This window comes from Dermochelys coriacea, chromosome 4, assembly GCF_009764565.3.
Source record: "Dermochelys coriacea isolate rDerCor1 chromosome 4, rDerCor1.pri.v4, whole genome shotgun sequence".
Lineage (NCBI taxonomy): Eukaryota > Metazoa > Chordata > Testudines > Dermochelyidae > Dermochelys > Dermochelys coriacea.
The window spans coordinates 40171656-40199208 of NC_050071.1; the positions used below are offsets into that span (position 1 = coordinate 40171656).

At 39.8% G+C, this 27553-nt stretch overlaps 1 protein-coding gene across 3 annotated transcripts in view; it reads left to right on the plus strand.

Moving 5' to 3' along the window:
- SYNPO2 (synaptopodin 2) overlaps positions 1–27553 on the plus strand; it is a 123449-nt gene that overhangs the window by 68636 nt on the left and 27260 nt on the right. For all 3 annotated transcript variants that reach the window (XM_038399218.2, XM_038399217.2, XM_043513420.1), the window contains exons 2-4: positions 15067–15218; positions 19423–20234; positions 23596–25790. In XM_038399218.2, coding sequence (XP_038255146.1) covers positions 15067–15218; positions 19423–20234; positions 23596–25790 — 3159 coding nt within the window. The remainder of the gene's footprint in view (positions 1–15066; positions 15219–19422; positions 20235–23595; positions 25791–27553) is intronic.

The window sequence follows — 27553 nt, forward strand, 5'->3', positions numbered from 1 at the left end:
TTTAATGGTAGATAAAGGTGCTTATCACCTCAGGATAAGGCCCTAAGGGTTCATCTACATTAGTCTTTTTCTGAAAATATTCCCATCAGAGCAGTGTCATCAGTGATAGATAAGGTGGGAATTATCATCATTGGTAACACTTTATCACCATTGGTAGATAAAGTATAGATAAGAGCCTGGTGGTTCCAAATATTTCTATCACTATGTCACATAGTCCTGCTTTGAGCAAGTTTAGGCAATATGTGCATTCTTAACACATTATTGGCACCTGCAGCCCTGTCTAGACCAGTGCTTCATCTATACCCAAACTAGTGGGAGCTTTTCTAGGACAAAAGTTAGTATAGACACTAGATTGAATGTGGTGATTAGTTTCAACTGAAAAAAAAGGGGGTGGGGAAGGAAAATCATTAGAAAAAACAGAGATGTCTTATTCTGATACTGTTGAAACAAAGTAGGGTGTATTAGCTCCTTTTTTTGGCTCCTCCAGAATCTCTTGCTGAGGTTCTCGCTGCACTTTCCTCCTCACTTGTTGATTTGCACACACCCTCTCCATGGCCCCACAAAGTCACGAGACCTCCTTGTCAACTTCCTCCTGATGTTGGCCAAGATGGCCATCCATCAGATCAGGAGTCAGAAGCTGGATGGGAGATACTCAGGGAACTGATGGGCAGGATTCCCTAGGAGAATAACATGAGGGGGAAAGGAGTCCAGGAGAGTTGGCTGTATTTTAAAGAATCCTTATTGAGGTTACAGGGACAAACCATCCCAATGTGTAGAAAGAATAGTAAATATGGCAAGCGACCAGCTTGGCTTAACAGTGAAATCCTTGCTGATCTTAAACACAAAAAAGAAGCTTACAAGAAGTGGAAGATTGGACAAATGACCAGGGAAGAGAATAAAAATATTGTTCAGGCATGCAGGAGTGAAATCAGGAAGGCCAAATCACACCTGGAGTTGCAGCTAGCACGAGATGTTAAGAGTAACAAGAAGGGTTTCTTCAGGTATGTTAGCAACAAGAAGAAAGTCAAGGAAAGTGTGGCCCCCTTACTGAATGAGGGAGGCAACCTAGTGACAGAGGATGTGGAAAAAGCTAATGTACTCAATGTTTTTTTTGCCTCTGTCTTCACGGACAAGGTCAGCTCCCAGACTGCTGCACTGGGCAGCACAGCATGAGGAGAAGGTGACCAGCCCTCTGTGGAGAAAGAAGTGGTTCAGGACTATTTAGAAAAGCTGGATGAGCACAAGTCCATGGGGCCAGATGCGCTGCATCCGAGAGTGCTAAAGGAGTTGGTGATTGCAGAGCCATTGGCCATTATCTTTGAAAACTCATGGCGATCGGTGGAAGTCCTGGATGACTGGAAAAAGGCTAATGTAGTGTCCATCTTTAAAAAAGGGAAGAAGAAGGATCCTAGGAACTACAGGCCAGTCAGCCTCACCTCAGTCCCTGGAAAAATCATGGAGCAGATCCTCAAGGAATCAATTCTGAAGCACTTAGAGGAGAGGAAAGTGATCAGGAACAGTCAGCATGGATTCACCAAGGGCAAGTCATGCCTGACTAATCTAATTGCCTTCTATGACGAGATAACTGGCTCTGTGGATGAGGGGAAAGCAATGGACGTGTTGTTCCTTGACTTTATGAAAGCTTTTGACACAGTCTCCCACAGTATTCTTGCCAGCAAGTTAAAGAAGTATGGGCTGTATGAATGGATGATAAGGTGGATAGAAAGTTGGCTAGATTGTCGGGCTCAACAGGTAGTGATCAATGGCTCCATGCCTAGTTGGCAGCCGGTATCAAGTGGAGTGCCCCAAGGGTCGGTCCTCAGGCCGGTTTTGTTCAATATCTTCATAAATGATCTGGAGGATGGTGTGAATTGCACCCTCAGCAAGTTTGCAGATGACACTAAACTGGGAGGAGAGGCAGATATGCTGGAGGGTAGGGATAGAATACAGAGGGCCCTAGACAAATTAGAGGAATGGGCCAAAAGAAATCTGATGAGGTTCAACAAGGACAAGTGCAGAGTCCTGCACTTAGGACGGAAGAATCCCATGCACCACTACAGACTAGGGACCGAATGGCTCGGAAGCAGTTCTGCAGAAAAGGACCTAGGGGTTACAGTGGCTGGATATGAGTCAACAGTGTGCCCTTGTTGCCAAGAAGGCCAATGGCATTTTGGGATGTATAAGTAGGGGCATTGCCAGCAGATCGAGGGACGTGATCATTCCCTTCTATTCAACATTGGTGAGGCCTCATCTGGAGTACTGTGTCCAGTTTTGGGCCCCACACTACAAGAAGGATATGGAAAAATTGGAAAGAGTCCAGCGGAGGGCAACAAAAATGATTAGGGGACTGGAACACATGACTTATGAGGTGAGGCTGAAGGAACTGGGATTGTTTAGTCTGCGGAAGAGAAGAATGAGGGGGGATTTGATAGTTGCTTTCAACTACCTGAAAGGGGGTTCCAAAGAGGATGGATCTAGACTGTTCTTAGTGGTAGCAGATGACAGAACAAGGAATAATGGTCTCAAGTTGCAGTGCGGGAGGTTTAGGTTGGATATTAGGAAAAACTTTTTCACTAAGAGGGTGGTGAAACACTGGAATGCGTTACCTAAAGAGGTGGTGGAATCTCCTTCCTTAGAAGTTTTTAAGGTCAGGCTTGACAAAGCCCTGGCTGGGATGATTTAGTTGGGGATTGGTCCTGCTTGGGCAGGGGTTTGCACTAGATGACCTCCTGAGGTCTCTTCCAACCCTGATGTTCTATGATTCTATTCTGTGATTGTGGGGCCTATTTCCAGTCCCTTATTGTATCAAGTCTGCAGGCAGAGATCCATTAGGGGATCTGCCTGGCACATGGGGACAACATAGGCCAGTGTACAGATCCACAATGTGATTTTAAAATCATGTTTTCCTATTCTTTTAGAAATTTTTCTTTCCCCTGTTGCTGTGTGAAAGCCCCACACAACCAAAAGGGGAAACTGAGTGACTACATGAGAGAGACATTACAGAAAACGCCGCCTGGTGTTCAAAATAAACAAATGGAGAATATAAAGAAGTAATTCCCTCCCGCCCCTGTCCCTCCTCCCAATTTTTTTCAACTTTGCTAACCTTGAGTGCTACCTATAACAACTGTAGATAGCAAAAATTCAGGAATGTGATTTTTTTAAAAAATTGGCAGTGTCCCTTTAAGAAATGAGCATCTGGGTCTGAGAGCCAACTTATTTTTAGGGCCCACATACCTAAATGCTACATTAATGGTGACAGAAATACTATTAGAACACCTTTTGCCTCCTCCTCTCCCACAGGCTGTGCAGCAACATATTGCAGCAAGAGCCAGGAACAGGGAAGAGTTTATATAGCCCCTAGTATTTCAAAATTGTATTTACATGACCTTGTATTACCATGATGCAGGCTATCATATTTTGTGGTATGCATGCCCCTTACTCTTTGTTTACACATCTTTTGATTATTAGCTCCTTAGCAGAGTGACAGTGCTGCCTTTTCTGTTTAGAAAGTGTCTAGCACATTGATGGCACTCTCAGCAATAAGTAATACATGATAATAATGTTGCAACTGCCCTGGTGCTAACCTTCTGGTATGGGCATTTGTATTATTGCTCAAAGTTAGATGTGAGCTCGCTCTAAGCTAGTACTTCCACCATGGCTACCTTGGTGCAGTTGCTATAATACAGGCAATGCATTTTTAGGCCACAATGTTCTCCCATTTCTAGGATCTTTGATCTCACAACCAGTGCTGAAAAGGAGAGGAAGTACCCTATCATTGTGATGTTATCTGAATAACAAAACACGCTCACTGAAGTATCATTGTTCTCGCTTTATTTCAAAAGGGCAGTGGCAATTCAATTATTCCTTCCACCTAGGAAAAAGAAAAATCAGTAGAAAAAAGGAGGATATAGATGCTATGTACAAGAAAAAATAAAAGTTCATTAGGATTGGAAAATAAGTCAGGCAGCATGCAGCAGGCCACCAGTAGGGAAGGGTGATAGGAAGAAAAGTAAGACTGAGAATGAAATAGGCCAGGGACTGGCATCCTGTTGAGTGGCAGTATTTCCCTTTTTCCTCTCTATGCTGTCTACACTACAGCTTATGTTGGCATAACTTATGTAGTTCATGGGTGTGAATAAATCATCCCCTGAGTAACATAAGCTACACTGATATAAGCACCAGTGTGGGCAGCACTATGTTAGCGGGAGAGCTTCTCTTACCAGCATAGCTTCTGCTGCTTGCAGGAGCTGGTCCCATCAGCTTAGAGCAGCTACATTAGACAGTTTACAGTGGCGCAGCTATATCGGTGCAGCTGCGCTGCTGAAAACTCTCTAGAGTAGCCATGCCTCTAGTCATACACACTTGAAGTCAAAGGGAGCATTAGCAGAGGAAGTTGGTGTGATCCTTTGATATATAAAACAGGACACTTCAAAATGCCAACCAAAAGTGTGCACTGTAACACCAAGCATCATATTGTATTAATAAAAATAATAACTGGAGAAAACCATCACTCATCCAGCACAATGTCTGTCAGTATAATGCAGAGCCTTAAAGTAAGGCCCAGGACTCACTGTTGGGAAATTTGCTGTGTTGTCAGCATACCAGATCAATATTTTGGAGGTCATTACCTCATCCCTTCTTCAGTTGCTAGCCTTGGATTTCTGCCAGAGCAAAAGGCAACCATTAGCAAGATTATACTGTTAGTACATTTAGCAATAGCTTTTGGAAACTCGGGCAAGCTTTTCCATCCCCTGAGGTAAGTCTGCTCTCTGGCTCTGGGTAACACAAATACTCCACAGTTCATACACAGTGGGACCTTCTTCTTTATTCCACTGTAGCAGCATGTGTGTAATTCTTTATTACAACCATCACTTGATTGATTTGCACTACAAAAATTGGAACTTCTACATTATGTCTGATAGTTAGGGTCCAGTTCTTTTCATGAGGGGAGGGAGCAGGTATTGCACATAGACATCTCTGAGTTGAGACAATACAAAATGGAATTCCTCATATATAGAGCAACAGGAAGAAAACCAGAGTGTTAAACAATGTGATGTAACATTAAGTAATTAAACCAATAAATCTGATTAGAATGTACACAGTAAAAATACTGCATTCTCTAGCCAGAGGATGAGCACTGAACTTTGATGAAGTAGTACAATCACATGATTCACTGAGATTTAAGTTTTGTAAATGTAATAGTGTTTTTTATAAGTAAACCCAAATCCTCAGCTGACATCTATTTCCCACAGCCTAATACAATGTGTGGCCAATACACCACTGTTCTGCCCTTACACCAATGTCAAGTAATTTAGGGTCTAATCCTGCCCTTGTTATAGTCAATGGCAACACTCCCATTGACTCAGATGGGTGTAGGATGAGGCTTTCTGTCACCTGAAGGGAAAAGCCATGGTTTAGCTTGGATCTAGAAAGTGCAAAAGGATTACATCTGAAATTGAATATAGATGTGGGCAACAGAAAAATGTGTGAGCGTGTAAACACACAACTTCTTTTCTCTCTACATCTTCCTCGTACTGTATTCTCGTGTTATTATTTACGCCCCAAAAAAGAGATTACCCTACAGTAGAGAGAAACACTTTAAATTTAAAGTTATCTGATATGAAAAACCAACTTTACATTCATAGGTGAATCATGGAGTTCTCCCTCTCCAGCCTGCACTTTTCTGCTTCTAGCCTATATTTCCAGACTTGTAATGCAAATATGTTGGATTTGGAAAGAGATCAAAGACAAGGGCTCTTGCTGGGATTACACTATATAAATCAAAAATATTCCTAGGGCAATGTCAGAGGGAGTGGGCTGGGGAGCTGCACAATACAAGTTCTGGAGCTGATTAAACACTCTGGGTCAGATCTCCAGCTGGTGTAAATTGGTACAGTTCCACTGATTTCAGTGGAGCCATGCCAATTTATACAAGCTGAGAACATGACCCTCCAGTGACAGCATTTGAGATCCCCTGGAAACTGGAACTTCTTAGGCTCCCTACAGATTTGAAGAGTTCTGTTTTGGGCATAACAGTGCTTTTCAGGTAAATCAGCATTCTATAGACAGTGGCTATGCTATGCATATGGCTATGCTCTAGGTTTTCCATTCTTCTGCTTGCCAATTACTGTATGTAACCATGCACCCAGCTATTGTTAAGTCTAGATACTAAATCAGTTAAAAAACTAACTTGATTCTATTATGGCCTATGGTATCATCAGACGATTTCTCGTCCTTCTCTCTTCAGTCTGTCTCACTATTTTTTAAATATAAGGCCCACCTGTGCATGTGACTATCAAGTCACTGTTAGCTCCCCTCCACACCCTGGGTCCAAATCTCTACTGGTCTAATTCCATTGACTTCCATGGAGTTTATGCCAGCACAGGATTTAACCTGCTCTGTGCAATGAATCAGGGCATAGGGAGAGATTGACACAGGGTGTCACTGCTTCCAGAGGTGTTGATTTGTAGTACAACAGGAGTCTAGTAATTTGATGGCTACTGGCAACAGAGGGAGGACAGACCAAGCATAGGCATTTACGTCTATGAATACTATTTTAAATAGTGACAGGATTATGGATGAAGGGGAGGAGGAGACCAAAAGGGATAAAAGAAGGACAAAGGATTGGAAAGGTCATTGATTTGGCCATGTGACTGGCTGGACTCTCCCCCGCCCATGTAGTTATGTCTGGAATAAGCATATTTTTGTTTTCAAAATACCCCTGAATATCTATGTGTAACTAATATTATAAAAGTACATTTTGTAATATACGAACAGTTACAGCATATGCTCACAAATGTAACATGCAAGTGTAGGGCTCCGGGAGCACGAAGACATTACAACTGGAATGCAGCTGCCTGCTCTAGAACCCACAGAAGGAGCAAGCATCTGGCTCAATGCAGGAGACAGAGCATGCAGCACTTTATTACAATTTGTGTTCCAGTAGCACCCAAGTATTAGAAAGTGCCCATATGCCTATGGGAAGTTACAATCTGTGGTCCTGAAGAGCAAACAATTCTCTGGTTTCAATCCAGCAAACAGTTTGTGTAACTTTACTCACGTGAGGAAATTTATGCACGCATATGTGTTTGCAAGTTCAAAACAAACAATATACAAGGGGTGAGGGAAAGGGCTGCGATCAAAATAGGAAGTTGTATGTATTCATTGACAATGAAAATCACCAAAAGCGGCAAGTACAGGGCCTGGTTCTCCACTGCCTTACATTTTCTTTAGAAAGTTTCACCTGTGCAAAATGAGTGCCACTGTTACTACAAATGAGCAGAGAATTCTGATTTGGTAGCATGTTTGTACTCACTTTGAGCAGATATAAATAACTACATAAAGCGAAAGCAAGGGAGAATCAAGCCCATTTTGCTCAGAGGGGACAAGCATTGTTTTACATTTCTGTACCTTCATTTATACACAGACCGTGATGTTATAAATGTGTAACATATGGCAGTCTAAATCATTTAATGGTAAATTTATTTCTGCTTGAAGATATAAAACTTGGGGATGGGGGAAGTAAATGACATAACAGGAAATATGAATGCTGTGGTATTAGAAGCTGTGCCTTAAATAGGGTTGCCACCACCTCTGAGACACAGAAAAAATGGTCAATGGCTGCCTGTCCCAGAGCCAACTATAGCAAATTATTACTAAAATGTTTTAGATAACCATTTACAAAACAAACAAACAAAATACCCCTAACACAATATGTGTATGTTTATGGTTTTTTATCGCTTTTTTTTAACCTTATCCTAATATGGCGCCACAGTCTGGTCTAGGGGAGTGTGAATTGTAGAGCATGCTAACGTCCCAAATGAAGAAAAAATGGCACATTAAATCTTTTTAAGACAAAGTAGTACAAAAATCGGCCAGGCTGGTTAAAAACTGGCCAGGAGGCAAGGCAACCCTCGCTTTAAAGGCTGTGCTTCCCAGACAGAGAGTCAGGGTGGGGCACTCTGAAGCTCTTATTATTACACACAGTCAGTTACAACCTGACACAGAATAAAGCAGATCTCTTGCAAGCAGTTTAAGTGCTGAGTAATCACTGAGCGCTGCTGGAGCCCTGAGCTCAATGTGTTTACATGATAAGGGCAGTGAATTTGGTGGTCTCAGTGGCCATAGGTGCACAAAACCAGTATGGAATTCAGTGTATCTGACAATATCTGCATGGGAAGACTCAGAATAGAAATTGTAGCAGTGTTGAAAACTGAGGAAGATTAACGTATGTTGATGTGGACTAAGCCAGAGTTAACATCTCTCTCATGATTTTGGAACTAATTAGACTATTTGTGTGATCAGGGAAGGACTCCTGTGTAAGGGGCTGCAAAATTTGAACTTAGGGTCTGTAGTTTATAATAAGCTAAATTCAGGTTAAGTTCATTTTCAGTCACACTATTTTTAATTCTCTGATTTAATAATAAATAAAAAGCATTAATATCCTTTAACAGTTTGTACCATTCGATACTTCCATTTCCTGCCGATAATCTCACATACTGTACTGCACACTGCTAATTCTATTAAACTGACAGATAATTTGTTAATAAATTTAAATGGGTTTGCAATTCTGTGTATTTGCTGTAGGGTTTATAAACAGAGGAAATGAAATTTCATAATTTTTTAGCATAAATATAAAAGAAAGACTCTCGGAAAAAGAGATCATAAACTTTGTGAACAAGGGAAAATAAATTAATGAAAATATTGATTACCAGAAAAAATGAAACACTTCTTACAGTAAATTTAATGTCTAACTATATTCAATTAAATGTATGATTATATTAAGCTATCTTTAAACTGAGCAGTCTCTGAAGCATATTTGAATATATCTAATGAACATTTTTATTTGATTACTGCAGCAACTAGCAGTAATCCTACGATTATCAGTACTGTCATTATAAATATGGATTTGGCAAGTTTGCCACCTAAATAAAAAGATTTTCAGCAAGCAGCATCTGATCTTAAAATGCTTTGGTTGATTTTGAAATAGTTAAAAAATACCAGTTGAGTTCTTATAGTCTCCTATGGTTTCTTAGTGCTGAGTCCTGCTTCTAGTCAAGTCAATTGGCTTCAGTAGGATTGGATCCTTAAGCAGTTCTGTAGCATGAACAATAGTTTGGCTGGGATTTTCAAAATAGTCTGTGTGAGGCACAGGCACCCAAGTCCTATTGAAATTTGCCAAATTGTCAAAATAATCCAGAACCATTCTTCAGGTCCTGTAATCAAACTGTCCAGAAGGAGATGATCTGAAAACTTTAACATTATAACAAGTAATAGTTAGACATGCTGTACCAACTTAAAATAAATCCAGTTAACTATCAGGAGATATTTACATAGTGCTGAATAAACTTCAATAGATTATTGCTTTTGCCTATATTCAATAATGTAATAAGGATAGTTTTATTTTCCAAAAACTATTTTTTTTCCACTGTTCAACTATTTCAGAATACACAAGTCAATGAACTGGCAATGTTACAAAAATGCAGAAGAACCTAACGAACATGCATAGTATTGGCAGTTACAACATGGTGTTGCTGTCCTGCCAATGTGACAAACATAAGAGTTCCCATTTATGCTGACATTTCACTATTTGGTAATGTTAATTATGTATTGTGAAGAAATAATGGAGTAGTCTGCAGTTCTAAACAGCAGGTGGTAAATAACTGGAATGATCAAAAAAAGGAGTCCCACATTCAGGGATGCAGCTTTCATCACTAATAACACATTCTGCATCAGAAGGAAGGAAGTAAAGCACTAGAACATTCCAGCAGAGCAGCTGGTGTCTAGACAGGTTCAGCCTAAGTGGTGGAAGGCTGCAGCAGTGATGATTGTATGACAAAATTAATTATAAACACTGAGAAGCTATTGGAATTTTACAGAAGTTTCCCTAGTAATGACAACCTACTTAGTAGTTTTAGAGTAAGGAAATTTTTGATTCCTTTAGAAACACTAGACCAAAGAAGGTGGGAGCAGATAGTGACCAAAAAAGCTCAGGTTGAGCCATGAGGCTTCACTTATTTTATACTAGTGACACTCTTCTGTTTTTGGTGGAGTCTCTTGTGATTTACATGGATAAGAGTCTTGCCACTGAATTCCCCACAACTGAAGAAAGGTTCCTCAGTTTCCACTGTGTAATCAAATTACATGGCTGTCAGCAGAAAAAACAGCTCTCAGGTTTCTCTAGGACTGGTAAAGTTTTTTCTGTTGAGACTTTGTAATGGAAAATAGGGTTTTTGAGTAAATAATTTGTTTTGCAGAAAGGGTCTGCTTTCCTTGAACATTTTTGATCTTTTGTCAGAAAACCAGAAATGTGAAAACAGAAAAAAATCATTTTTTTCAATTAAATGTCAAAGATTTCCATTGAAAATTTTGATGAAAACCATTTCACTCCCAGTTTGTGGAAATATTCAGGGGGTTAACCACCACCCCCACCCCATTTTCTGACCACCACTAGTTTACCCACTCTGTTATGGGTAAACTACAATCCCTGATAATATCTTGAGATTAGGCCAGTAGCAAGCCAATGTGGTTTTTCTGCACTCAGAGCACAGCAGCACCTCCTTGTCCAACGGCTACTACCAGTTAGCTGGCTTCTAGTTCCTTCTTCAGTGCTCTCTGCCCCTTGACTTCAGCAGGAACCTCTCACTGAGCACAGAGAGTGCAGAGTGTAGCTAGCTGCTGGCTGGCTGGCCTATGCTGGGAAAGGGGCTTCTGAACAGTCAGGAGAAGAGCTTGCACACCATGTGGGTAAAAAGAAGAGGTCAGTTTTGGAGTGGAGGGAAAGGAGAGAAGGAGGGAAGCCACAGGAGCAGAGGTGTGAATGGAGAGCTGTAGAAGGAGAAGGGGAATTATTAAAAATAAAAGACTATTTGTTAATGGAGAACTTTACAAATATTTAACAAAAAATAAAAGGAAATATAGTACAACAGTGTGACAGCAAAATCACGTTAAGGGTTTGACTTATACTGGTAAATCAGGAAATTCAGAGCAACACTTCCTGGTAGCTGACAACATAAGAACTGAAGTGCTGACAGAAGAGCTGTGTATGTTTAGCCTGGCCATGAAGATGAATATTTTTTTATTTATGCCCAGTCCCACAAGATGATCACCTTTAAGGATCTGAGCATCCCTCAACTCCCAGAGCTGGAGGTTTTCAGCATTTCTCAAGAAGCTCAAGCTCAAGCTCAGCACCTCACAGGTTTGGGACCTCACTGAAAAGTTCAGGTAGTAGGAAGGGCAGTGGAATGTGCCTGAGCCCTAATCTGAAAGGATCACGTCTAAGGATAGGAGAGTGAAAATTGCTGCCCATTTCGTTCTGATGCTGCCAGTAAGACTAATTAAAAATTGATGATACATATTACTGGTCAGTCTAGTCATGTAGACATCTTGCCACTAGACAACGAATGGAGACCCCTGATTTATTTTACATAGATCACCAAACAGCTATGAAATGGGTAACAATTGCTGACCTGAGCCAGATTCAAATTGGCAACCAACAGTAGAAGTGAAAGGACAGAAACAGGCGATTTCCCTTAACATTGTAGGAATTCCTTATTTCTGTAGTGAAAATCACAGCAATTATTTATTTTCATATTTACACTTTTTCAATGGTCATATATTTTTATTGTTAATGTTTCTGCATTTTAAAAACTGGTGTAAATGTAATTTATTTCTAACATGACTACTAAATATTTACTTTAAGGGTTATATTGTATTATAAACATTTTAAGGAAAATATCGTCCACGTTTAAAAAACAAAATAAATCCAACCTCATTTATGCAGAGAAACATACTAAAGACTATCTAAGCCATCACTGCTTCCCAAAGTGCAAGGATGTTTATAGTCCTGCTAGAAAAGAATAAACACAGCATACCACTCCATATTTGTAAATGTTAGCTGCTCTGCAAGGTGGCGACTGGCTGCTGTATGCACTGGATTATTGTTTCTCCAATGTCCAGAAGGCCATATTGTGACACACTGGTGTTTATAAATTTTAACAGCCAAGATGAATGGCCAGCAGCAGCAAAAAAGGATTATAGTCCCACTGTTATTTTCAAATAGCATTATGAGTCCAGGAATTGCCTCCAGAAATGGGTTGCCTTACAGAATTGCCTCCAGAAATGAAATCCTATACAGAAGCTCAGATACTAATGGCCCCAGTGCAAACTGGGTAACCCCATTGGAAACAATGGGCCGACACCACACCAATGAGTGTGGTATAAATACTAAGATGCACAGTTAGCAAATAATTGTTTTGAGGACTATACATATTTACATTACTGTACCCAGGCCTGCGATAATATTAAATAAAATAGTTAATAAGATTATTGTTGATTATGTGTATGTGTGTTTTTATGTCTATGGCATAACCTATGAACACAATATTAAGGCTGAAGTATTCATACATATCCAAAAGATAGAAAATTCAGAGTTCAGATTCCATGACAACCCCTTTGTGTATATGTGTTGTTTTATAATACACGTTTGCAAGCTTCCTGGTTAATATAACATTTGCCAAATATATATTTTATAAATCGCAGTTAATTGGATGGCATTCCTTGAGCGGTGTTGAAGATGTCTATGGTTTCTTATAAAGTAACTATGATGGCTCACAATGTTTTACTGGAAATGGAAAGAGGACCGGAGCAGTAAAAAATCAGATAGATTCTTTAATGAGAATCTTGGCAGGCTGTGCTATTGACAGATCTGGTTATGCTCTTGAACAGAGGAGCTTAAAACAATAATGGGGCTCTCCCATCAGTATACTCCTAGGCTTAAGGAGCTGAGAAGAGAGAATAAAACCCTTTGGGACAACAAAGAAGAATTAAAGAAGCTTTCTTTGTGTGTGTACCACCTCGAAAGATCTAGCAAGAGCACAGCACAAGTTAGCAAATGTTAGATTGGGTTAGCACTTGGATGGGACACCTAGATGCTGTATTGGATAATCCCAACAGGTAACATTCGTTCCTCTGCACCAGTACTAGTTTAATACCCCAGCATCAGTTATGGGGCAGTGGAAGGCAGGAGGTGCTCTTCCATGGATGTGATGTAAATCCTAGCCACTTTTGGTTATTAAAGTTCCCACTGCACTTTTTGCAAAAGTAGAATTGTTAACCCTGCAATTATAGCCACATTCCATGTTGGGTAATTACATTCTTCTGTCTGCTGAACTTCTCCCTTCATCTGCAGCAGGATATCTCTCTTTGCTTCTTGTCCTAAACTGTTTGGATGTGTTGCTGTGCACTCTTGAACAGCTGTCGCCTTTCACCACAAAGCTAGATGCCCTTTATTATTTAGCAAAACGATCCCTATATGTTCCTTACCAACTGTACTCCCCAGCAGTGTTGTGAGGTTTGGCTAATGAATATACAGTGCTTTAAGGTCCCTGGGAGGAATACATAGATGCATGAGGGAATCTTAGGCACCTAAATGGTTGGTGACAATCATTTTAGAGTATTCTTCCATGTGGCTTTACAGCTTCTGTTAACACTAAGAAGAGGTACACTCTGTTTATTAAAAGGAATGAATGAGGAGTGTCTTCAACAAGCAGTTTTTGACTCATAATGAATTAAATGGGTTGGGGGCTAGATGCCTTAGAGATCATTGCTCTCCCCATGTGATACTGCAACAGCTGAGATAGTTCAGGTCATGACATCTGGAGATGACATCTTTCCAATTTAATCATAAAGGCATTGGAGATGGGGAATTGTTGGAGAGGAATCCTAAACGATAGGGTTTGTTTTCTGCCTTTGTTTGGAAGAACCTGGACCTGTTGGCCCCATTTATTCTTCCTGACTTTTTCTAGCATGACTAAAGGCAAAAGTTTTGGGGCGGGGAGGTGGTGACGGAGAAAGAGGTTGAGGGTTAACTAGTGGGATTTAGAGAGTTTATTTATTTATTTATTTATGTGGACTTTCTGTGAATGGTTATTGATCATGTGATGTTCATAAGGGCATCAAGAGAGTATGCATAGTTTAGAAATCAAAACAAATACATCTGAAAATCCTTCATTGATCTTTTAATATGCTATTCCCCCTTACAGCAGTGATTACTTAGATAGGATTTCTTCTCATGATACTTACCTGATTTATCATGATGACTTGTTTCCTTCCTAACAGTGATTCATTGCAACAGGTTGTATATATATTCTTTGAATTGCCCAGTTACAGTTTAGCCCATTTGTTTTCTCCTTCTCTCTGTATTGTATATAAATATGCACATTATATTAACTCATCTGTAGAGCTGAACTGTTGTTCAAGAGCAAGAAAATGTTGTGGCAGGTGTATGTATTTGTGTACAAAAATTAGGGCTAAAAACAAGGGTACCTAAAGTTAGGCTGCTAAGTCCATACAAAGGCACCTAAAGAGCTGCCCTGATTATCAAAGGTGTTGAGCCTCCAGTGGCACCCATTGACTTCAGCACTTTTGAAAATCAGGGCACTTAATTAAATTGACTAAATCTGAATTGAGGAAAAAATTTTCCAGAGTGAGGTGCCTATAGTTAGTCACCTATATAAAAGTGTTTGTTCCATTGTCTGAGGTGCTGAGCACCCATAGCTCCCATTGAAGTCAAATGGCATGCAAGTATGAAAATCTTGGCCTTGAGGAGCCTTATGTTAGGGACTCATTTTTGAAAACTTGGCCTAGGTTTCTAAGAGGATGTCAGGTCCTCATTTTACTGGGCTATCTACATAAACCCCTGGTAGTCTCTCATTAGCCGGCTGAGTTGTGAGCTAAATCTTTTGTTTTTCTGCTGAACTCTGTTCTTTGTACTGTTACCTCATTCTTTCATGGCATTGCCACCAGTTGGTCTGTTTCATCTGCTTTTTGCATTCTGTTTGATACCTAGATTGTAAACTCGCTGGGACAGATTATCTTTTGTTGTGTCCAGTAAAATACCTAGCTCAACAGGGCTTGATCCTTGATTTGGATTCCTCAGTATTACTGGACTATAAATAAGTATATACATGAACCCATTTTTTTTCTACTGAGAATGTGGGGATGGAGTTGCTGTAATTAACTCTAATTATACAATTCTGAATTTAATTTACTTTTAACTCATCTCAGGTTCGCAGCAAGAGCAAAGCATCCAAGGCTGGGCTGTGTGAGGGGGATGAGGTGGTGTCTATCAATGGCAAGTCCTGTGCAGACTTAACCTATTCTGAAGTTATCACTCTTATGGAAGGTCTGACTGATGCCCTCCAGCTGCTTATCAAGAGGTAAAGAAAAGTTCAGAATGCTTTGGCATACATTCTGCTCCCTAAACTAACTGGCAAAATATGGTGGTGCATGCATGTCCATTTCATAGACATGTACTGTGAATTTCCAATATATAGTAATATTATTATTTATGTATGTATCACCAACAGTTTGCGTGCCACTATACAAATGTAAAGTAAGACACAGTTTCTGGCCACAAAGAGCTCACTTGATAGTTCAGACAGCACAGTCCAGGTACATATGATGCATCGATTCAGAGTACTATCTCTTTATGGCACAGTTTTATCTATCTATGCTGCTTATATGCCCCCCCAAAACCATAGCATCTGAGTGCCTCAGAATCTTCAATGGACTTATCTTCACAGGAGTGTTGACCTCTGTGAGTTGTGGAATTACTATTACTTCCATTTTGCAGACAGGGTATTGAGGCACAGAGTGACTAAGTGACTTGCCTAAGATGTGTGGCAGAACAGGGAACTACACTCATCTCTCCCATCTCTCAGGCAGATGCCCTAACCACTGGAACAACCTTCCTCTCCATTTAAAGACTACAGCTCTCTGGTTCATGCATTATGACTTACTAGTGACAGCCTTAGCAAAAGTAATGTGTTTTCAGAAGGGATGTCACAAGGATGATCTGGCACATAAGGGTGAGAGGGAATTTTAGGCATAGGGAGTGGAAAGGAAGGAATATGAGTGTGCAGGAGTGATACAAGGGAGGCATTTTGAATGAGGCCTAAGCAGAGCAAAGATTGTATACATGACAAGGGCACAGTGCATAGACAACATGACAAAGAGTTTCCTGAGAGACAGTGTCAAAACAGGGACCAGAAGCCAGGAGTCATGACTTCCATTTCTGTTTCTATCTCACTATGTGCCCTTTGGCAAGTTGCTTAACCTGTCTACAACTCAGTTTCTCCATCTATAGATTGGTGATAGAGGTACTTTTTCTCCTTTATAAAACTCTCTGAGTCTTGCGTTCAGACTTGCTACCCCTCTGATATATAGTATAAATTCTACATGGGTAAGAAAAGGAGACGACCCAAGGACCTTTCCTCCTATGCAGAGGCCAGCCACAATAGGGGCAGGGACAACAAGGAGTCTTGTGGCACCTTAAAGACTAAAGGGGCAGGGAACTCTGCCAGTGCTCTCAACTAGTGCCCCCTCCAAAATTAGCTCTCCTAAAGGAGACCAGAAGGGCAAGGAGGGTTATGTCCAGGCTCCCTGAATACTAACAGAGCAACGTCCTGTGAAAGGCTGGAGTGTTCCTGTTTCAGCATGTGCACCCTTGTAGCTTTCAGGAGACTTCTGAATGCGTAAGACAGAGTTCCTCTGGGGACTTCCACAGCTGTACAATAGGACAGTTCCAAGGTGTCTGGTAGGGTAAAAGCGTGATCTGCCCTGAGAGGGTGAGAGTCACCGAGTGGAATTAATCTAATATATAATAGGAGATGGGTTTGAATGCTTTATGTTTATTTGTTTCTGTGGGCTGACTAATTTACTCAGCTTGATGAAGTCACTGGACTAGCTGAGGATTCCAGCTTACCTACTGTAGTGTAGCTCTTATTCCTAACTATGATAAATAAATATACCTAGGCACTGCAGAATTTGACTTTTATTATTTTAAATATCAATAGATAATATAGATGTTTATTTTTAAGCTTTTTTATTTATATAGCTTTCAGTTTTCACATTTATGTTTTTTCCCCATAAATTATGGGTTTTAAGCATTTTTTAAACTTTTAAATTTTCCAGTTGTGGGAAATTTTGCAGTTGCAGTATGGGGAGGGTCAGATAATTATTTAATGATAGTAGACCCTGAGATTCAAAAAGCTTTATAACCGTTAAAACACTAATTGTCAACATCACAAATGGGATGGGCAGCATAGGAGAAAGCACAATGGTGCTTGTTTGACAATTTAACAAATGGATAATAGAGGCTGGCATCATGGGCCAAGTGGAGGCAGGAGTTGAAATTTTCAATTGTGAATGAGAAATGTTAGGTACGGTAGGGTTAGGCTGTGAAGGGCTGTGATATATTCCTTGGATGATCTTTGCATCCCAGCACCATTAACCTTTTACTTTTGCAGGTATGAGTAGGGAAGCCTCACTTCTTATTGTGCGCTTGCTAGGAAGCCTTTGACTATTTCCTGCTGATACAATCAGAGTGGGATTTCCATAACATTCAGTGTTAGCCTAGTTCAACTTCTACTAAGTAGTGGAGGTTTTTCCATTGACTTTAACGGGAGCAGAGTTAGTCCAACACCTAGAGCTTTTAAAAATCCCACCTTAAGTCTTGAAATGCTTCTGGCTCTTTGCTGGTTAGAGGAAGGTTTCTTGCTGCTCTCTACACTGGAGTCAGGCTACCTCCTGGTGCTCCCCTACAAAATCCTTGGGATTGGGATTGGTTGCAAGTGGAGAGGGAAAGGCCCTGCTTGGCAGCTATCCTAAAGAGACCATATGGAGGGAATGTCTTACTGATTTTCCAGAAAGCCTCTAGAGGGAGGTATCAAAGAAGCAGTGGGAGTGGGAAGAGAGCCACTAGCCTCTCCTGAAGCACTCAAAGATGAGTAGAAAGCTCCCAGTGGATGTTAAGAATGTGAGGACCTGGGGACTAGGCAGAGGGTTCCTGGGGGAGGAAAGCATGAAATATTTCCATGAAAATAAAAAGATTGGCTCATGCTCCGTGCATAGCAAACTGAAGTGTAACATTCAGTCTGTAAACACCATTTTGGACCAAATCCTGTTGTGTTCCCTCCACGCAGCTCTACTTCCTTCCTGCAATTATACCACAAGTTTCTGAGTACTCAGAGATTTTGCAGATCTTCCAGTGAACTGAGCAGACCTAAAAAAATGAATCTGATAAAACAGAATGAAAAATAAAACAAAAAAGACCAGATACAGTACCGTACCACTGGACACACATCAATGTCTATAAACAGTATAAGTATATCTGTAAGTAGTGAGGGCCTTTTAAGGTGGAAATCTCTCTCTCTCTCTCTCTCTCTCACACACACACACACACACACACACGCACACACACACACACACATGCACTTGTTCAACTACCAATAAAGGCTAAAAGTTAGCTGGCCCACACCCAGTCTTATATCCTACAAGGAAATGTTTATGGATTCATACAATTTTTTCAGTAGTCAGCAGCCGCACAACTGATTGTCCAAATAGCACAACATGATAGAATCCAGATAGAGACACAGGGTTTCCTAAATGAAAGTCTGTCTGACCCTTATGTAGCCCCATATGTGGTTTAATAGATGTTATACATTGTTTCCTATTTGAGGCAAATCCAGTTTGATACAATCAGTATGCTGAGAAGCTATAAATGTGAGTTATATTGAGTTAAAGTCATTTCAGTGACAGATTTACCTAGTCATTTTCTGTTGCTATTTCTGGCCTTTATTTGCAGTGTGATCCAATAGTTTTAGAATACCAGGAGCCTGCTTTTGATTTCAAACTCCTCTTATAGTACTTGATGCTTGTAGTTTATTGAGGGCACCTAATGCGTTTATTAATTACTGAACAGTTTTGCTACATTACAGCCAAATGTAAAAATGAATACTCTGTCACTGTGTCAGAATGCACTAAAATAGTTTCTATTGAAATTAACAGTACGCCCCTGAGGCATACAGCACTGAAAGAGGGAACTGGAGGTTACAGTAAAGTTTATAATACTTTTAAGGGAACCTGTAATGGGGGAGAGGGATGAAAGGAATAAATAGAAAAATGAAGATACAGTCTGACATGTAGGGTTAAAGCAGCTAAAGCAAGATTCACTAATCAGAAAACTCCCATTTTAAAATATATAGACTGATCCAGTGATGTACTGAGCACCCTCAACTTGCATTGATTTCAGTGGGAGTTAAAGGCACTGAGCGCTTCACAGGGAGAGGCATATGTCGTGGATTTGGGCCCTTAAAGTTTAACCATTTAATGACACAGAGGGATGATGATACTTTTAAACAAGGAATTTCCTTTAAAACAAGTATTTTAAGTATGTATCACTCTCTCCCTGCCCTTTATATGCAACTTGCCTTCTTGGATAGTAAATTCTTTGGGGCAGGGACCTGGGAAAACACAATATGTACTTCCATTTAAACAAGAAAATCTCTTTTGTAATTGTACTTACAACAGCTTATGTTCTTGAATTATTATTTTTGTGTGTGTATGTGTATATATGTGCAGATCATCCAATGGACTAAATGAAAGCTTGAGTCCGGAAACAGAAAACAGAAAACACAATAACGTAAAAAATGAGGAGTATAGGGAGAGTACCACACTGCAAATCAGAACAGCTACAGAAATGCCCCAGAGGGAATTCTACATCACAGAAATACACAATGAAGCTCCCCATGGAGCAGAGGAAAGAGACTTTGACTTTTCTGGGACAAAACAAGAAAAGGAGACAATACAATGCCACAAAATTGCTCCTAAAGTGATAGAAACCTCGAGAGTAGTCTTGACAGATGAGGCTGCTTTCAAAGAGAAGACAAAAGAAAGAAGGCCAGGCACTGTGATTGAGCTGCAGTTGTCCCTCTCACATGACAGGGACAAGGGCAACAGTGTTCCTGCTGTTAGTCTCCTGGGAGCAGAAAAATGTACCCCTTCAGAAACTGGACCCACTGTGCAAGAAGATGAGACTAGCCCGATTACTGCAGTCCCCCTGGGTGAAAAAGAGGCCACTGTCCAGTGGTCAAGCAAAACATTCCAGATTCCTAGTGGCAAAGAGGTCAAGGTGATCCAAGGAGCAGAGGCAGGTGATCCATCTCTCCCCATAGTGGAAGTGATCCTAGATTGCTCTGACAGACAGAAGGAAATGTCCAGGTCTCTAGCTGAAAAGGGGTGTGTTGATTCTCAAGTGGAAGGAGGGCAGTCAGAAGCACCTCCTTCTGTAGTCTCCTTTGGAATCTCATCAGAAGGCACAGAGCAGGGAGAAGACGACCAGCACTCAGAAAGAGATCACAGCAGACCTCACAAGCACAGGGCAAGGCACGCAAGTATGTCACATCTAAATCATTTGCATTGACTTGAGGGTAAATTTTGTAACTTGAAACAGCTTTTCAGAACAGTGCCTGCATTTGTAAATATTTTAAAGAGATTCTTCTCAAGTGTTCTAACTCCTCTCTCTCTCTCTCTCTTTGTTTTTAAATTGATATTTCTATTCAAGATCCATGTGCCTTTTTAAAACAACAAAATTGCAAAAGTGACAGGCCAGAGCCATGCTTTCACAGTACTGTACAATATTGCTGTGGTAGACTACTTTACTTTATTTTAAAGACTACTTATTTTAAAATGTGACACCTCACTTTGGAAATTCAAGTACTTTTAGTTGCACAAAGAGAGGTAAATTGTGCTAGGCTTCTAAAGTACATTACAAAGATGATTTGTAGAATGTTAACCAAATAAGCAAGGTCATCTCTTGAACTTAGTTGGGTGTTCTGGATTTCTCCATTTATAGCAAAAACTGTCTCTCTTCAACTGCATCTTTAAAAATCAAAGCTATGCCACTGCTGTTAAAAGTAGATATGAATACAGAAGGCTAGTAGGAAAGCTTGATGATGCCTGCAGAAGTCAGTTTGACAGACACCAGCATGTGTATTACTGGCTAGTTATATGATCCTTTGAGTTTTGTAAGTCTTCTCTGGACTGTAAAGTGAACTTACTATTTCTTCTGCCTTCCATACCCAGAGGTCAGCCTCAAAATGTATCTAAGGAGTTTAACTAAAAACAAACTGAAAACGTGATTGAATCCAATGCTGCTTTAAAAAATATATATATATATATATATATATATACACACATATTTATTTATTTAGGTCATTTCTAATGCTTGTTTGTTCTTTTCCGACAATGTCAAGCATCCTGTTCAGGGATTTAATCGCAGTATGGCAAAGGTACTTGAATGTGAGCAATGATATACTGTAGCAACAAGTTTTTTTATATGCAGTGTTGGAATAAGTCTCCTAACTCATTGCTAATTCCTCTGTAAGCATATTTTTAGAATGATAACCATTTGCATCCTTATTGGCATGTGGGGTAAGCCGTTACTTACGCTTTAAGTATCTGTATGTAATCCACATATTTATGGCATATTAAATGGAGTATAAAAGAAGAGTGCACATGCATTATATTTTGGCAGTGAAGCTAGCAGCAATTGTAGAACAGTGTCAGTTCTGTAATTCACTGGCTGTCTAATAAGATAGGGGTAAGTCTGAGGCAAATCCTATTTAATACAGGATGAACTATCATGTGGAACAAAATGTACTTACATTAAATTTGTTCTGTTTAGGACAAATACTTTGCCTTTTTTTCCCTTCCCATATAATATCTGAATTATTTTGAATCAATTGGCAGGACTTTAAATTTTAAATCAACTGTATCTGAAGAATAAACACTAATTATACATAGATATTGACTGAATGATAAAAACATTTTAAAGAGCTTATCTAAGACTTTAGGTACCATTGACATACATAGATACATAAGATATTTTCTTGAAGCAGCAAGTATGGTGCATATAAAACATGTTTGTTTTGTGAAGCAAAAAGCCATTATGTGGTGTTTAAGACTCTAAACTAGAACAGATAAAGCATTGTTTTGATGTTTTGATCTCTTTAACAGAGATATTTCCCTGCAAATAGCAATCTGATTAAATTTAATCAAGAAGGCATTTTTTCTTCATTTAAACTTTCTTTTGAATCTATTGGTTAAACCAGATGTAAACAAGTTGTAAAAATATTTGTTAAGAGAATATTTTAAATTATTCCTTGCTACAAAATCATTGGTGCAAATCCTTTCCCACAAGTGTAGTTCGAGCTGATGAGAATAGCCTCATTTGAAGCCAATAGAAATTCTTGCATGAGTAAGGATTACTCGTGAGTTAGATTTGCAGAATCGGGTCCATACTGTTTAGATACTATAGTAACTACCATAATCTTCAAAAAATGGTTCTGGTTCTACATCCCTTCCTTTGACAAATTCCCCTGGTAACTTCACTAAAAGTTTTGCCTGACTAAGAATTGAGCAGAGGATTTCAGGATTTGGCCCTGTGGAAGTTTTGCTGGATTGGACTCATGTTCTATCATCTTTTATCATTTTTGTGAAAACCATGGGTCTGGTCACGCTCTCACCTAATATAATGGCAAAACTACATTTGTCTTCAACAAGAGAAGGATCAGTTTCCAAGGTTCCATAGTTTTTTTCCTGACATGACTGAAAGGATCATTAATTATAAAATGCTTTACATACATTTCTTTAATGAGGTTATTACGTGTACATTAAAAACACTTTAGATGTAAACATTTTTTTTACTGCTCTACTGCCCTACCAGGAATAATACACAAGCAATCCATTTTGTTCCCTTTGAAGTTAATTGGAATTTGATTATTAATTTTAAAAGGAGCAGGATGCTTAAAAAATAAGGAGAGAATGTAGTGAGGCCAACTGCAATCCATATAAATTATTAAGACCATTAATTTATGCATTAACAGATACATAGAACTATAATATACTATTGAATACTCTTTAGGAGTTAGTTATGCCTTCCTGAACTAGTTCCAGAACAGCATTTATTGTAGGAAGTTGCTATCCTTACTACATGTTTTAAAGAAATATTCTGGAAATGTTATATCCTACACAATTAACCCTCTTAATGTATTTTAAATACATTTTTATGATAAACAATCTATTCTTTTTTCAGTCCATTTTCTATTATTATGAATTACTTTTTAGGAAAGCACTTCTTCCTTTTAAAGGGCTTAAACCTGTTTGCATTGAACACAAAGGCCAAACTACCAGTGACTTCAATGCAGCAGGACTGAATTCTTATCCATAGTTTATATGTATTTTTATGTGAGTTTGTAATATTATACATATAAATGTATTATAAATATATTGTATAGTGCATATAGGAGAGATTTTATATGTATAATAATAGAATATAATATGTATGTAATGATAGAAATAGATATGTGACACAAAAAAGTTCTTGTAAGTTGAACTAGGAAAGTCCTATAGAAAACTGTGTGGTCTTTAAACTTAGAGGCATGTCTCACAAAGAAGAATTATTGCTATGGAATTTGTGCCATAGTCATTACTGTGGGAAAAGATTAATTTATTCCCTATAGATTTATATATATATTATATTACAAACAACATGGAAATACATGTAAACTATGGATATGAAGTCAGTCCTGCTGCCAGGTAGGATTCCGGTATTAGTGAAAAGAAAGATTATGTTCTGGAGAGGAGCACATTTAGGAAATGGTATTTCAGATGTTGCATTGCTTGTAGTCAGACACCTTCACATATTTCTGTGGAGCGTATTTCTTTAAGTATATCTTTTGATCCTTCTCACAGGGCTCCGGCGGAGCGAAAGTCTGTCAGAGAAGCAGGTGAAAGAAGCCAAATCTAAATGTAAAAGCATTGCCCTGCTGCTGACAGCAGCTCCCAATCCCAATTCCAAGGGGGTGTTGATGTTCAAGAAGCGTCGCCAAAGAGCCAGAAAATACACTTTAGTCAGTTACGGCACCGGGGAACTAGAACGTGAAGACGACGAGGGTGAAGAAAGGGAAGGTGAAGAAGGTGACAAAGAAAACACTTTTGAGGTAACTTTACTTGGAACAAGTGAGTCAGAAATAGATGAAGATTTCTTCTCTGACATTGACCACGAAGGCCAGATTGTGACATTTGATTGGGACACTGGTCTGCTTGAGATTGAAAAGAAACTAAAAGGTGCAGACGAGATGCAGATGCTGCCAGAGAGCAAGGGCAAGGGGGCCCTCATGTTTGCCAAGAGACGACAGAGAATGGATGAGATCACAGCTGAGCAAGAAGAGGTGAAATCACACAGAATGCATGCAGAGGAACAAAGAGAAGCCACTCCAAAAGAGAGCTTCAAACAAGTGAGCTCCTCATCCTATCAGGCAAAAGAGGAAGAAACATCAAGAATGCAGAGCTGTGTGAGCAAAAGCTACATAGAGGTGAGCCACAGTCATGGCAAAATGGTACAACAAAATGGCATTGGGGGAGCATCAGAGACAAACATCTCCTTTCAGTCTTCTGATGCCCATAAATCAATACCTTTAAACAGAACAGCTAAACCTTTTCCAGGTATACAGAATCGAGCAGCACCACCATTTTCACCAATAAGAAATGTGACTAGCCCTCTCTCAGACTTACCAGCACCGCCTTCCTATTCCTCAATCAGCCCACCGTCTCAAGCCTTATATAAAGCAGTATCAAGTCCAGTGGCCAGCAGAACTCAGTCAGCTATTTGGTCACCAACAGAGCAGATAGCATCCAGAGATGAAAGGATTGCAGTGCCAGCCAAAAGAACTGGGATACTACAAGAGGCAAAGAAAAGAAGCACTGCAAAGCCTATGTTTACTTTCAAAGAACCTCCAAAAGTGAGTCCTAACCCTGCCCTATTGTCCCTTGTACAGAATACAGAAGGCAAACGAGGTACTGGCACTGGCTTTGAATCGGGACCTGAAGAAGACTACCTTAGTTTGGGAGCAGAGGCTTGTAATTTCATGCAGATCCAAGCATCAAAACAAAAGACCCCTCCTCCTGTTGCTCCAAAGCCCTCAGTCAAAGTCTTGCCTACTGCTGTCACTCCCATTTCACCAGTCTGGTCACCTCCAGCTGTGGCTTCTACCCAGCCTCCTGCCTTCCCAACTCCAAACTCACCCCAAGCTTCAGTTCCTGCACCAATCAAAGTAACACAGCCTGCTCCTCATCCTTCCAAACCTCCAAGTACTCTTAACATAGCTGGTCCTTTTAAAGGGCCTCAAGCAGCAGTAGCAAATCAAAATTATACACCCAAAACACCTACCACACCAATAGGAAGTGTTGCATTCGCTGGAGGAATGGGGCCAGCCTTTGAGATGCCACCAGCTTTTAGTGGAAAAGGAGCACAGTTATTTGCCAAAAGGCAATCTCGAATGGAGAAGTATGTGGTAGACTCAGAAACTGTGCAGGCACACATGGCACGGGCCTCATCTCCAACTCCATCTTTACCAGCTTCTTGGAAGTATTCATCTAATGTTCGAGCACCTCCACCTGTTGCTTACAATCCCATCCAGTCCCCCTCTTACCCTCTTGCTGCTACTAAACCCCAATCTAAATCACCTGCAGCTACCAAAAGTACCAAAAGAAAACCTAAAAAAGTTCTCAGTGCTTTGGATGTTATGAAGCATCAGCCATATCAACTTAATGCATCTTTATTTACTTTTCAACCTCCTTCTGCTACTAAGGAAGGCCTACCTACTAAGCAGTCTACAAAGTTCGACTCAGTGTCTGCATCAAAACATGCTCTGCCTTCAAGACCACTCAGTGCTGGTTCTTCTGCTAATGTCCAAGCATCTTCAGTGTACTCCGTACCAGCCTACAGTTCACAACCGTGGTTCCAGTCGAATGCATCCACTCCAATAAATGAGTCCTACGAGCCTAGTGGTTACCCCTCATTTTCTAAGCAAGAATCAATCACATCCTCTTTGTTTACTGCTCCAAGGCCAAAGTTTTCAGCAAAGAAAGTTGGTGTCACAGCCCAGGTGTGGAAGCCATCAATCATTGAAGAGTAAATCTTGTAGTTGCAACTCAGTGTCCACTTTGCTTGCAATGAATTGTTTGCTGTGGTGATCTGGCACACCAAGAGTGCCTATAGCAGTCCTTAGCTTACTTAATAACTTCAGATGTATCCCCTCAAATCTGAGTCCAAACTGTTTAAAATTTTTAAATGAATCAAAATGGTTATAAAATTAAGATGATAACACTTAGGAATATTATCACACAGTTTATACATATAACATCCTGAAATGGACACATACTATTGCATTAAGTAAGCTGGATGCTAGGTTTTATGCTTTAAGATGAAAACAAATATGACAGTGAGCAGTGTCCCCTGTATTTCGAACAGTTAGAAATAGCCTTCATACTGGTTTTCTGAACTGTGCTCTGGTGGCCCAAGGGTTTGAGTAAAATTAAACAACATGTATTGATTTTAGATTTATTTTTAAAAGTGCCTTATAATAATATCTATTACTAATGTAGCATACAAAATAGATAAAGTTTTAGGCCCTGATCTCCAGTTGGATCTTTACGGACAGACCCTTGTGCTCACACGGAGCCCTGATGGCTTCAGTGGAAAATGGTGCATTGGCACAAGGATTCTCCCACAGGTTTCTAATTGCAGGATCAGGGCCTTAGTGTGTAAGTTATGTGGATCAGCTCTGATCCAAAATCATGAATTGCTTCTCTGATTTCACAGAGAATGTGCCATAAGAATGTTGGAATGTTTTGAAAAAGACTGACTTAGAGGAAATAGGAAAGTGGCTGGAAAAGGTGTTAAGGTTTTTCCATTTTTAGGAAATTTTAAACTGAAGTTTGCACCCCCAGTGCAGGCATATTTTTAATAACCATTTGCCTTGACTCCAACAAATGACTCATTATAGAAGCCAGTAAATTAGGATTGTTGAACAGTTAAAATGGGTGAGCTGGGTTATGCAGTTGTGATGTGATGCAATACTTTCTCAGGAAAGCACAGTGACTAAGAATTGAAGGGATATATAATAAAAGTACTGATTTTTGCAACCAGACTAGAACATGCCATATAAATCAGCATATAATGATATGTCATTATTATTACCTCACCTTACTACTGGTATCTCGCAGACATTTTCCTCTTTGCATTTTGGGCTTTATGGTGCTTTTTCAATTGTTATTCTTTTTACTCTGTTCTTGCATTTTCACCCTTTACTTCATGTATTGTGGACCAGGAGGATCAAGGTACTGCTACCATGCAAACCTCTACTCAGAGAGGGCCAAATTCTGCCATTAAATTTCATGCTGAGTTATACCCTACTCCAGGTCAGATAGGCCAGTTGAAATCAAAGGGACAGATTCTGACACCCTTACTCATGCTGAGTAGCACTTTACTCCTTAAGTGGTTCCATTAAAATCAGTGGGATCACTTCTGAAGCAAAGTGCTATTCACCATGAGTAAGGGTGTCAGAATCTTACCCATGGGAATACTCATACTACTCAGTGTGGGTAAAGGTGGCAGAGTCTAGTTTAGATATATTTGTTCGAGCCACCATCCAACTGGCTATTGGCCAGATTATGGAGCAGTGACAGAGTGTTAAGTATTTACTAACTGGTTTCAGTGTGGAACTACCTGCATGAGCAAGTGCTCATCAGTGAATGAAACCTCCCCAATTTATCCCCATAATATTAAATTAACTGCTATTAAGTTTGAAAACAATAAACTTTATTGTACATGTGAAAATCAAGTGTTCCCTGACAATGCCGTTCACCA